Source organism: Mus pahari, chromosome 14 (assembly GCF_900095145.1).
Source record: "Mus pahari chromosome 14, PAHARI_EIJ_v1.1, whole genome shotgun sequence".
NCBI classification, from domain to species: domain Eukaryota; kingdom Metazoa; phylum Chordata; class Mammalia; order Rodentia; family Muridae; genus Mus; species Mus pahari.
In genome coordinates, this window is record NC_034603.1 from 58,179,829 (window position 1) to 58,193,935 (window position 14,107).

The following is a 14,107-nucleotide window of genomic DNA, read 5'->3' on the forward strand; positions in this document are numbered from 1 at the left end:
TCTTTATGCTATATCACATCAGAATTTACTTGCTTTGTTATTATTTTAAATATGTTTATTTTTAACTATGTTTAATAGTGTGTTAATAATTAAATTAGGCCTGGCTATAGTATTTTGGGCACATTTTAATATTAATCAAAGTTGTCTGTCTGTCCATCTTTTGTGCATTTGTTTAAACATGTAAGTTCATCAAAGAACTTTGTCAAGTTTCCCTTGATTTGTGCACTACTATTTCTTCTTTTGCTAAGACTAATTCTATACTGTGGAGTTAACGTCTTAGAATTTATTGTATCCACTTCTTTCTAGTCTCTAAAAATGAGAACAAACTCATTTAATAGAAGTTTATAGCAACACAAAACAAGATTTAAAAAAAAAAAAAAGCCCCGGGCTTTCCCGGAGTCTGTGATGTGTGTTCAGGTGTGTCACCAGAGCAGCAGGTTAAGGAGACCTTCCTGATTGTTACAGGCTGGCAAGCAACAGCTAGCAACTGATCTGCTTTGGGATCTGGGTACGGGCTGGTCCACGTCTGCTCTTGTTGCTTCACCGTGGCTTCTAGTCTCACTTCCATTTCTATCATTGTGTCTGTCATTTCTGTCACCTTTGCTCACATCCAAACTTCCTGCCCAGGAGCCTTCCCCTGAGGCCCTCCTTACTCATGTTCTGGAAGGTCTATTACGCAGGAAGATGAAAGAATCTTCCATAGACAGACTGCAATCACAAAGTTCCCCCCCAAAATGGTGCCTCGCATCCAGTCAGGGATGGATAAATGGAAGACAGGTGACTTGGTTCTTCTACCAAGTCTTATTTCAAAAAGGAAAATGTACTTGCTGGGACTCCTTAATACAGTTCCTCATGTGGTGATCTCCAACCGTAAAATTGTTTAATTGGTACTTGATAACTGCCATGTTTCTACTTTTAGGAATTGTCATGTACCTAGCACAAGGCAAGGCCTGGGCCAAGTAGTGGGAGTGGGTGGGAAGGGGAACAGAAGTGGGGGGAGGGGTATGGGAAACTTTCGGGATAGCATTTGAAATGTAAATAAAGAAAATAATAATAATAATAATAATAATAATAATAATAATAATAATAATGATAATAATGATAATAATAATAATAAAAAAGGAATTGTCATGTAAATACCTGTGTTTTCCAGTAGTCGCAGGCAACCCCTGTGAAAGGGGGTGGCCACGCACAGGGTGAGAACCATTGCTCTATAAATATTGCATACACGGCTCCAAGGCATTGTTTAGGTCTTGCAGGGAGGTTTCTATGCTGTTTTTAAGCCCTTTTTTTACATTAAAAAGATGCTTTACATTGCAGAGGTAGTAAATGATTTCTCTTAAGGAAACGTTCAGAAGTGTCTAAGGAAAACAAAACCCAATCTTCTAACTCTTTCTGAGGTCACTGTTGTCACTGTGCTAGAGACTCTGGGTCTGATCTAACACCACTGAACCTTCAGGAGCACAGTCACCTATTGCTGCATCCTGTGTACTCATATCAAAGTCACAAAAATTAGACAAACTGAATTTTGGTCAGTGATTTTAATTAAAAAAACCTCCCTCCCATGCAGCCTTATGGAGTGCTTTACATTTTGAAGGACACTTTCACACCAAGCTCCTTAATCTCTGAGATGACCCCATGAAGATGATATTCCTTCTTTGAAGAGAGTCATAAAGCGAGACTACTGAGATAGCTCAGAAGTTCCAGTTCTCGGCTGCATTGATTGTAAGGCTATATGATTTAATACAGTTCTAAAAACAAAAACAATGGCCAATTCCATTGTGACAGAATGTCTTAACCGTGCCCTAGTCACACTCAAAGGACTTAACCTAGAGACTTAAAACACTGTCCTTTCTAAGCTTGTGACTGAAGTAAATTGTCTTAATCTTTTCATACTTTTATGGTGTTTGTGTGTGCATGTGTGTATATGTAGTGTGTGTGGTATGCACATAAGTGCAAGCACACGTGCCTATGTGCAGAGCCCAGAGAAAGAAATAAGATATCTTGCTCCACCATTATCTGTCTTGCTGCCTTGAGACAGGGGTTTCTTACTAAGCCCCAAGTTAGGCTGTAAGCCAGCAACTCCCAGAAAATTCCAGCATTACAAGAATCCACACAGGCATGCCTTTTTTTGTTGTTGTTGTTGTTGTTGTTTTGTGGGTGCTTGGGATTTGAACTCAGTTCCTTATACTTGCTTAGCAAGAGTTCTTAACTCATATCTTCTATAGGAAATAGTACCTATCTCACAGGGTAGCTAAAGAGGCTGTATTGAAATGAAAGTAGCAGTTAAATTGTAAATTATAAAATTTAGCAAATCTTCTATATCAACAACACTAGTTTTGAAGATAATGTGTGTAATATAATATTAATATTGTTCTGAAAGCAAGGTCTGAACTTTTGGATCTAAATTGAACTGTTATATTAAGCAATTATGAAAGGTGTTACTGAAAACATTTTAATGCAGTTGTCACCCTGTTTAGATGAACTGTTAATTCTTTGTCCTCATATAAATTCTGAAGAACACCTAATCTATTATCTCAACAGAATGCCTTCAGTTTGAATAGAGACTTTTTTTCAGATCTTGGGAAATAAACATTTCTGTCTGGTACTTGAGGCATTCTGTGACTAAAATTAGTTTTGAGAAAAAATGATGGGAGAGTGACTCTTCTCTGTCCACTGCTGTCCCCACAGAACCTATGATGGCTTCTGTGATCTTAGGAGCAGCTCGCTTTTGTTCTCCCGTTCTGTCTGTTAGCCACGTTCATACTAGTGTCTACAGGTTTCTTATTTGATTAAATCCTAGACTTTGTACATCCTGCAATCCCCTTGACAATCTTATCCTTGCCTTTGAGAGAAATGAAAGTTCTCTTGTCTAGCCATGCCTTAATAACTTGAGGCTACTGATAGTATACATGATTAAAGTGTAGATCTGAAATACGTTCCTGGAAATGAGCTATGAAAATGCATCATATGTGGTAGCTTTGGGACTGACTCACGGTAGAAAATGGGTTCCATATAATAACTACCAGAAATATGGTTTCTTGATTCTTTGACTCAAAGGCTGTATATATTTACTTCCTATGTGGCAGCAGAAAATGGTAAATGCTGCTATATATCTGATAGTATTGAATATTTTCAGCATTCAATTTCTCAGTAGTTTGTTTAATAAAAACAGCATATATTTGTCAATTGTAGTTATCTAAGATCCAGGATGATAAGAGAAAAGTGTTCATTGCTTCTGGACTTCAGGGCATTTATTAATGTAACACACACAGCTACCAAGCTGAAACATTAATAGTGAACTTCAGGCTTTCCAGCATCTAATACTCGACGGAGTGGCACAAATGTCTCTTTAAAATGAAGTAGTCTTTGCTACTCTAAGTCTAGCCCACATGACTTCCATTCCCCACCCCCATTACTGTATCTAACTAGCCTTCCTGTTTCCTTCATTCTTGTTATTACACTTCAGTGTAAGAATTGCCCCCCAAACTGTTGAAATGTAGGTCATATTATTTTATTGCTGTTTGAAACCATCATGGCTTCCTGTGACTCTTAAAAATAGAGGACAGACTCCTTTGCATGTCATGGGAGGTGGTTGCCCTACATCTGTAGCCTTATCTCATGGTACTCATCTGCCTGCTCATATCTTGTGGGTATACAGCTCATGTCTCACTGTCCCTGAAGCATCTCAGAGTTACCCCTGCCTCAGAGCTTCCATAATGGGCTGGAGAAGCCCTTCCTGTGGGTTTTCTTCCGCCTGAGTCTAGACTCCAGTCCTATCTCTTCAAAGGGACTTTCTTGGTCTACCAGTTTTATGTAGCATCTCCATGTAGTTGCTTTAAGTACTGATGTGTGTAACATTTACTGCTTTCTGGAAATATATTTGCTTCCTTGATAATTTGTTTATAAAACTTTACCTGCGATATCGACACAGGCTGCTGGCCAGCAAGGACCAGTGTATGAATGATACTTTAGGTATTTTGTGATTTATATTGTTATTTTATTATCTGTTCTGTTGTGGACAGTCAGTAGTTTGTGAAAGAATGAAATGAAGCTAAATGACTGCCTTTCTTTTTTTTTTTTTTTTTTTAAATAAGGAGTGTGAGTTTCTCTTTTTTTTTATTATGGAAATAAAAATTAACCCGGAGTGAAATGTTTTCCTTGAAGCTAGCACTAATTAAATTGTTCAAAATAAAATTCAGTGCACTGTTAAGTAGAGCCACACAGGCCTTTCTGAACAGTTTAATTTTCAATAATACAATGTATTATATGTTTACCATTTGTTGAACGGTTAGAGTCTATGAATATCTACGGTCTTAAATATCTGACTCTGGAAAATGAAGTCATCAGAGAAGAAATGGACCCTACCATGACATCTTAGCTTTTCTCTCAGCTGACACAGTCACAGGAGACAGTACTCTCTAGCAGGCTGAACCCTTTGGCCACTTCCAACAGAAGCAGGAGACACAGTCCACGGGACTACTTCAGGGAAGGCAAATAGAGAATGCCAATTCCAAACAGTATGGCTGACCTCCTCTAAAGGAACATGGTTGTGTTTCTCTTACAGATCAGACTACTAATAAAAGTATGTTATCAGGAGTAGTGAAAAAAACAAAGATGTAAGTGTCAGGTACTGAAGGACTAGACTGAGAAGACGTGAAGTATGAACCTGGGATCTGAGAGAAGGGAGGAGTCTAAGGGAAAAATCAAATAGGCATTTCAGATGTTACACCACTGTCTTTCCCCTATGCCATGAGACATTTCTAGCTGGCTTACACAGTTTTAATTTAGCTCCTATGCTATATGTGTTACACACTCTTTAAAAAACAAGTTATCTACTTAGAAATGGTTTTTCATCTTGGAAAGGATGTGGGGGCCCTTGGAGCTTTTGATACTTGACTAAGGTGTTAGAGTTACTTCTCGGAACATAAAAAGAAGAGAGATATTAAACTGACATCCTACTTTTATGAGTTTAATCACAGAGATGGAGAGATGGAAAAATGGTTAAAAGTTGTACTACTCTGCCTGGGTTCAGTTCCCAGCACCACCAGGGTAGTTTACAAACACCATGACTCCTGTTCTAGATGCCCTGATGCCCTCTTCTGGCTGTAGTGGGTACCAGACACACATGTGGTGCACAAACACATGCAAGTGAGACACTCATATACTTGCAATAAAAGTAATTAAGTCAGCAGAGATACATGATTCCTAGCTAATGATAGAAACAGCAGAATTGATGCAGGATTCTTGCAGAGCCCAGTATGTATAATCAGAGGGTCAGTGCTTTGAAAGGGAAAGGTTCTCCTTATTAAATAAATTTTCAGCTGACTAAATAAAATTTAATTAGTTAACCAATTTATAACAGTTGGACCTTTATATTTTTTATAAGAAGTGCTGTAATCAAAATATTTACACATATATCTTTTATTGCTTTCTTTGTAAAAAATACCAATAGTTGAGATTAGTGAGTTAAAATGTAATCATTAAAAACATTTTTAACATTAATTTTTTTCAAAAGCTCTTTTAAAAGATCTTGTGAATATCTGCATGTATATGTGTGTGTGTCTGTGTGTGTATTCTCAAGAATATTGAGTCAAGTTACATTCCTACCTCTAGTTGATTGTTTACTTTCAACTTTAATTAGTGGCAGGTCCAGATGGCTGCTAATTTTTTAAAATGATTAATATATGAATACTTTCAGAGAAAGGAAAGTGTATTCTTTAGGGAATGACTCATGCCCCTTGTTTCCTTTACATGGCAGAATTTAGGCCCTTGTGGGTGTAGAAAATTTAGCTCCGACTGCATCTCACTTTTGTGAAATGCCAAAGTTTAAGACCCCAGTTACGATATAGACAGTGTGGAGACACCCTTCTCCTTCAGTATTTTAAAGTGCACTCCCAATTATAAGTGCCAATTTCAGCATGCAAGCAGAACGGAAAGATTTAAGCATAACTATAATCTTAATTCTAAACTCTCCTACATCTTGACATGTACGTTTTCTTGCTTTAATGCAGTGGGTTTTTCAATAATCATATTCATATGTATCTGTTTATAAGGGCTTGAATGAGATATATGTTAGATATATCTACTATGTTACATATTTCTACTGGTTTTGACTGTTGAATGGAACTAGGGACTTCTTGGTCACCTACACATTTGAGCAGGTTATTAGAGCTGCCCAGTTTAGGCTGGGGGTTGTCTGTGTGTGTCTGCACTCTGAAAGTAGGAGTGACACCAAAGCATCTATGTGCCGCTGGTAGTGAGCTAGGACTAGATGTGACTGTGTAAAGTCACATGTACTTGGTGCTAGCTCCTTCCACATTAACGCCAGTGTACTCCCATGTATGTTTGATATAAAGCACTGTCTGTTTCTCAAGAGATCAGCACCCACTTGCCTCCTACCTGACAAAGAATCTGGGGGAAGTCTGCAGATTTCAAGGAAGCCCATGACTATCCCAAGAGTGACAACAGTTTCTCACCCCTCAGCTGTGCGGTACTTTACTCCTTAGCTTTCACTCTGGAACGCAGGAGTGCATTCCTGCCAGAGCCCAGCTTGCCCACAGTTAGGACTGTTGTTCAACAGAGGAAGTAGCAGGTTAGCCCTTCCTGCTTTCCCACTAGGAGGTCCTATTTGCCCCACCCTGAAAAGGGATGAGCATTCCTTGTGATCTTCTCCCTGTTTTTATATCCTATTTTTCATTTCTATAGGCACTTGAAGGTGGGAAATTAAATGATTTTTCCTTTAGCTCTAAGTCAACCTTTAGCAGCTGAGCCATTTCTTCAGCCCTTACACTCACACTGGAAACTCAACGAGTTCTTATTTTATTAAAGGTCTCCTACGGGATAACTGGCAAGACATTTTAAAAATTATTTTAAATTAGAACTGGGTATTTTTGCTTTTGTTTCATAATAATTTTGTCAACCTCTATGTCAATCAAAAAGAGACCACTGCTATGAAGCAGCAGTTACTTTACATGAAGATTACACTAAGGTACCACAGTGTTACTGGCCATGAAGACAGTGATGGAGAGTGGGAGAAGCATTTCCAGGTTTCCAATCCTGACTGAGATGTCTATATTCCCTCCTTATTGTCTTACTAGACACAACAGAACAGACCAAAGATCTCCATGGTACCAATAACTGTTGAAAGGTGCTGATATAGACACTCTGCTGCAGTTCTCCATGGTGATTATATCCTAACACAACAGCAACAATGTTACATGCTTCATATTCAGAAGAGCCCTCATCTACCTGCATTCAAACGTATCCACGTTGAATGACACTCTAGACAACAATGGACTACTTAACAGACAGAAGGGAATTTAAATTACTTACTGTACCTAATCATCATGTCACACCAGTACACCTCAGCAGCAGCAGCAGCACCCCGACGGGGAACATCCCCAGCTCCAGGCAGCAGGTAACAAACATTGAACCCTCCAGTGTTTACAAGCAGCAGCAGAGGGCTAAATCATCTGTCCCGTGGAAGTGGATGGACAGCTACTGTACTCACTGGAGCACCTCTAGGGAAGGGAGCTCAGAGACTCTATAGAGCAAAGTCTTCATGAATTCACAAACATCCTGACATCTGTCTCCACAGATGAGGATGAGACCGCCACGCTTACAGATATGAGATCCTAGCTTGGGTTTCAGAAGTCTTCTGACAATGGATGCAAAAAGCATAGGATTCGACATTTCTGGAAGGGGGATTTCATCAGAGTTCAAAGGAACTGATAACCTAGAACAGGCTCAGGACTGTCTCTTAGACAGTCTTCTGAGCTTGGTTTTAAGACGTAAGATCCCACAATGGAAGAATGGATACAGAAAATGTAGTTTATTTACACATGGACTGCTACTCAGCTATTAAGAATGAGGACATCCTGAGTTTTTCAGGCAAATGGAAAATATCCTGAGTGAAATAACTCAGACCCATAAGGACATGGATGGTATGTACTCACTAATAAGTGGATATTAACTAAAAAAGTACAGAATACTCAGGACACAATCCACAGAACTCAAGAAGGTGAACAAGCTGAAGGACTCAAGTGAGGACGCCTCAACCCCACTTGAGAGGAAGAAGAGAGCTGTCATGGGAGGCAGAGGGAGGGAGGGACCTGGGTGGGAGAGGGGACAAGGGGAAAATGATCAGGTTATTGTGGTGGTGGTGAATCGGTAGTGAACCCCGAGGGCCAACAGAACGAATAGAAAACAGGCAACCTCAGGAGGTAAGAGGTGAGGGGACCCTTTAGAATGTACTGAGACCTGGGAGGTGAGAGACACTCAGGACTCAAAGGGAGGGAACTTAGATGAAATGCCCAACAGTGGGGAGAGGGAACTTGTAGAGTCCACCTCCAGTAGAAAGACAGGACACCGAGTAGAGGGATGGGGTTGTCATCCCATAGTCAAAAACTCTGACCCAGAATTGTCCCTGTCTAAAAGAACTGCAGGGACAAAAATGGAGAAAAGACTGAGGTCCAGTGACTGGCTCAAATTGGGATACAACTCAAGGGGAGGCTCCAAGGCCTGACACTATTACTGCTGCTGTGGCATGCTCACAGACAGGACCCTAACATGGCTGCCCTCTGAGAGACCAAACAAGCAGCTGAAAGAGTCAGATGCAGACACTTACACCGGAGCAATGGACAGAAGTTGGAAACCTCTGTGGTTGAATTAGGAAAAAGCTAGAAGAAGCTGAGGAGGTGGGTGACTCTATAGAAGGACCCGCAGTCTCAACCAACCTGGATCGCTGAGATCTCTCAGACACTGAGCCACCAATCAGGCAGCATACACTAGCTGATATGAGGCCCCCGACAGACGTACAGCAGAGGACTGCCTGGTCTGGTCACAGTGAGAGAAGCACCTAACCCTCAAGAGACATAAGGCCCCAGGGAGGGGGAGGGGTGATGTGGTGGTGGTGAGGTTGGGGGTTGGGGATATCCTCTTGGAGAAGGGGAGGAGGAATGGGATGAAGAACTGTCAGAGGGTGGACTGGGAAAGGGATAACGATTGTAAAAAAAGATATGATGATGATGATGATAAAATAAAAATAAATTTTTAAAAAAGTTGTTAAAAAAAAGAGTAAGATTCAAAAAAAAACTTATAGGTTTCCAAGGAAGAATTTTAGTGTAATATCCTAGAATGTATTTTTATTAAATGAAAGTAGAAACCATTGCCCAAGTGACTATTTGAAATTATAACTTGATATACACAGATAGCTAAGGCAAAAGAAGTGAGGTTGGGGGTTTTGGCTGACTGAGCTACTTCTCCGTAGTAATTTTCTGTTTCCTGTTATATACATTTTAAAAACCACTGCTTGCAGAAAAAAGCAAAGGAGCTAGGTTTCTCTGAATCATTAAAGTTAAAGAGGTATGCCCTATAAAGCCGAAAAACACTGACAAAACATGCCAACATTAACAGCTATGCTTTAACGAAGACAGCATAGAAACTGCTGGTTTTAAACAGCAAAGCACATATAATCTTGTGGAGGATAAAAAGTGCACGTGTTGGTTTTCTGTTCTCTTCCAAAGAATTCTGCTGAATTTCAAATATTTTCTTTGAATAATCATGTTTGACAGAGCTAATGGTTAATGTGAGTGAGGTAATTAAAATTAATGACAACAATATCCACTGGGTTATGTGTATGCAGGTGTTTCCCTCTACTGTTTCCACACAAGCATAAAAATGTTTAAACATAGAATACTGGTCTACACATATATTTAGAAGTGATTGAGTTCAGCCCTTCCTAAGATGCAGAGAAATCCTCTATATAACCAATTGTTATGCTTTCTTTATACATAGCTTTATTTTAAAAAATGTATTAGGTTACATAAAAATTTCAACATATACCCACCATATAAAGTGGACAGACAATGTTTTAGAAGCTTGGTTTCCAATCATCAATAATGTATTTGTTGACTCAAAAGTTCCCAAAGGGCCTGTGAATGGTAGTTCATCAAGCCAAGCAAGGCTACTGACCAGCCAGGTTTATACCCATAATTTAACAATTTGACAATTAGGAGGAAATTCTCTCTTTCTCTCTCTCCCTAGTGTTTGCATTTCTACCTCAATATCCATCTATTCAGCTGTGCTTCCAACCCCTGACCATCCACCAATCCATTCAGTCATCCATGCATCCACATATATGCTTTTGGTTCCTGGCTTTGTTTTGGAATGGACAGTAGGATGCTGAAGGAAAACAAACAACAGGTAGTGATGCTAATGGGAGGGTCAGACACAAGGACAGCATGCTGTTCTGCTAAATGCCACATGTTAACTGACACACGGAAGATGTTATGCAGCCTTTATGACTACTTACTGATATCTGATATAATCTAATATGGAAAGTAAAATTCTTTAAAGGTAACCACAAAACTAACTTCTGCCTACACAATTTTCTAAAATGTGATCATGGTAACTCTCCATCCAGCATGGGGCCTGAGCCCTGTCCCTGGAACCTGCACAGATGGACAGAATACAGTCTAAGTAATGCTGTGTAACTTCAGAGTCTGAGCCACAGAAGCAGATACACTTTCTCTCTTCTGCTCATTTAACCATCTGTGTAGGAGCTTTGAGCCACCATGCATGTTTTGCTTCCTAAGGCCTCCATGCTGGAGAGGGTACAAAAGAGTCGGGTATTCTAGTTGACATTCCACGTTGAGGCCATTTGGATGTCCAGCCTAGTAGACTCATCAGATGCCTGTAATGTCAGGAGATATCTGCCTATAAGTACATCAGAGTCTCACAGTAAGAACTGCTCAGCCACACCTAGCAACTCAACAGGACTATAAGATAGAATACTAAAATATTTTAGCTGTCAAATTTTGGGGTGATTTGTTATGGAGCAATGGTTAATAGGATAACAATAACATTAGTATTATGAAGAAAGTTCCATTTTATGATTTGTTCTTCTACGTACCTTTTATGTTTGTATGTTCAAATTTATGAAGTGAGTGCAATTTAAAAGCTATCATGTTTGGTAATACAGTGTCAGAACAGTACATGCCTCTGTACCAGTGCTTCTTAATCTGTATATGACGACCCCTTTGGGAGTAACATATCCTGTACATCTCATATTTATGTTACTATTCATAACAGTAGCAAAATGACGCTCATATAATAGCAACAAAATAATTTTATGGCTGGGTTCATCACCACATGAAGATCTGTATTAAAGCATTAAGAAGGTTGAGAACCACTGCAAGAATCAGCTAACTGGAACACCTCAGCTTGAAGTGTCAATGTTGGCCAAGCTCTGAAACAAGTCACAGTTGTTTATAAATCCTTGCCTTACACTAATTGATGGTGTGAACAAAGGTGAACTGGCTAACCTGTGTCTTCACACTGGAAAGGAGAACACCAGCAGTGTAGTAATATATTTCAAAGCGCAGACATGAAGGTGAAGTAATCTATATATCAAGGTTTCTAATTTTCATCCTGATTGTAGTGTTTAAAGAATGACTTCAGTCTTTACTTAACTTCTTTGTGCCTCAGCCACAATATGTGATGAATGAGCATTGCTACTTCTATTTACTGCATAATACAAAACTTCAAAACTAAAAAAAAAAAAAAAATTAAATTAAAAACATGTTTTTCTTTTTTGGCTAGGAAATCTAGTATAAACAGTGCTTTATACAACGTTTATTTAATCATTATAAAACTTCTTTTGAGTAGCCGGGCCTGGTGGCGCAGGCCTTTAATCCCAGTACTCGGGAGGCAGAGGCAGGCGGATTTCTGAGTTCGAGGCCAGCCTGGTCTACCAAGTGAGTACCAGGACAGCCAGAGCTATACAGAGAAACCCTGTCTCGAAAAACCAAAAAAAAAACAAAAACAAAAAACCACTTCTTTTGAATAGGTATTATATTCATAATAGGAAAAGACATTTAATATTCCTTTTAAAAACCTTCCTCAGATTTTCTTTAATAGCAATAGCTTCTTGTATAAAGGATATCATGTTTTTAAGTATAATAATTTTATTTGTCATATGTGGTTATGTTCTGAATATTATATCATCTTCATTTACTTGGATGTTTTTTTCTCTTCATCTAACATTTCTTTATTATAGCTCTGTCCACGTGGGGGCTGTTATTGGTGACTTTAGGCTGATGAGCATTAGGTTCTCTGCTCGAGTGTGGTGCACACGAGGGAATCTGTGGACATGCGTGAGGCACTATTTATTTAAGACCACAGTGTTTGGGGTGCACTTTTGATGTTTATAGGAAGGATGCCGTACCTCATTCCGGACTAACATATAAAAACCATTTGATAGTCTTGAGCATCAAAGAGTTATTCTGTCTCATAATTTTCAAATGTCTGATAAGACATTCATGTAAAAGAATTTTCAGCTACCTGATCATGGAATATGATTTTGGTTTTAGACACCCTAATATGTTTGTATAGTTTAAATATGACTTAACTTTTCCAGGCTCAGAACCATTGAGTAAATCAATAAAAGACTGCATTTTCCTGTGTCCAGAGCTTTGTAGGAACTGCTCACCAAGACAGTCATGTTATAGATGCCCGTGAACTTGTGCATAGTAATCTATATGCACGGCTCTCACTTTTATAGGCATGCTATGTGTAGGTAACAGTGCTCTTGGGCTAAAGATTTTACCTATTGATACTGTTTTTTCATGAGGCACATTCATCTTATTTCTTCTCTATTTCACACTTTGGATATGTTATCATTGACTTTTATAAATAATGTAGGGGTTAGGAAAATCATGTATAAATTTCCACTGCAGGGAAACAAATGATGTGTTGAAAACAGTTATTGACAGTTGAAATTCTCATGATGAGGCACAAGTGCCTGGGAACTGAATGAGGGAAGTGTAGAAATGTCCAGTCATCTGGGTGATCTCGGAGGATTCTGGGTTGGTCCTGGGACTTACTTAGAAACCGGTCTGCGCCTCTTGTGTTGACTTGAAAGGTCCCTAGTTCTGATCATACAGTTCACACACAGTGCTGTTGTCTTGGCCTGAGTTGGCAGCTCTGAAGAGCAGGGAACTGGTTTGGTTTTCCACAGCCCTTTCATGAACTACCCTGATCACCGCCACAGAGTCTGGTCTTGCTTGTTCCTGTTTATAATCTCCCCCCCCCTCCCCTCATGGCCTTATTTAACTATTTCGATAGTTTGTTCTATTTTGTTTGTCTTTGGTTTAGTATGGTGAGAAAGGTCCCTCATACTTTTCCTAGTCCGTGTTAGTAATCGTTATGTAGCTCAGCCTAGCCTCAAAAGCCTAGAACTCCTCTTGCCTCAGGCTTGTAAGAGCCTTTAGATATAAGGCACCATGGCTGGCTATGTCTCGTCAGTCCTTTCTATATCACTGTTGTTTATGCATCTTTGGAAGTTGGTCTGCAGTGGTCTGCCTCAGTATTTCAGGTGCTGGGCTTAGAGCCCTGTGCTCCATCCAACCTCATTCGATGTTACAGCACCTGTGGCCTGCTTTTAAACCCTTCCTCAGTGCCACTTTACCTTCAGACTTCTACTGCGATTGTTTATTTTTATTTTTTATTTTTTTGCTATTTATTTTCCAATGTCAAAGATACTTTGGAAGAAAATAGAAGTAATGACATGCATTAATTAGCTGTCTTCAGTTTGATGTCATCTTGAGATCTTGAGGACTTCTAAATAAAGCAAATATTCTTTTCCAGAATCCTCATGTTAGTATTTTTAATGAGTAGTTATCAATATTACTGTAGACAAATATATTACATGCAATTGAACTACCAGAACTAAGGTTTTGCTTCTTCTTTGTTTAATAAATTACAAGAAGAGGAGGAGAAGGAGGAGGAGGCAGAGGAGGAGGAGGAGGAGGAGGAGGAGGAGGAAGATGATGATAACTTACAGTCCATATCAAGTACGGCACGGACAGATCTGACAAGCTCCTTGGATTCCAGAAGCAGGGTTGCCGGGAAGCTGCGTCCGTTCCTTGCCAGCAGTGGAAGTGAAGTCAGAGATGGCAGCCCAGCTCTTCTTTCACTGCATGGGCAATGAAATGGCCTTGAGCATACTGCCCAGCAGGACAGACACCCATCTTGGCTAATCCTGAATCTGTGTCCATTATGCTTGCATAAAAATATTATATTCATAGAGCTATATAAGAATTTA

The 14,107-nt window shown here is 39.4% G+C and overlaps 1 protein-coding gene across 5 annotated transcripts in view; it reads right to left on the minus strand.

The window, feature by feature from the left end:
- The window catches only part of Stxbp4 (syntaxin binding protein 4), a 149,715-nt gene that overhangs the window by 42,194 nt on the left and 93,414 nt on the right, over positions 1-14,107 (minus strand). For 4 of the 5 annotated variants that reach the window (XM_029546535.1, XM_029546537.1, XM_029546534.1 and 1 more), the window contains one exon: positions 13,845-13,978. In XM_029546535.1, the coding sequence (XP_029402395.1) occupies positions 13,845-13,978 (134 nt within the window). Of the gene's footprint in view, positions 1-13,731; positions 13,979-14,107 lie in introns of those variants that run through there. The other variant, XM_021213004.2, reaches the window with a different exon arrangement.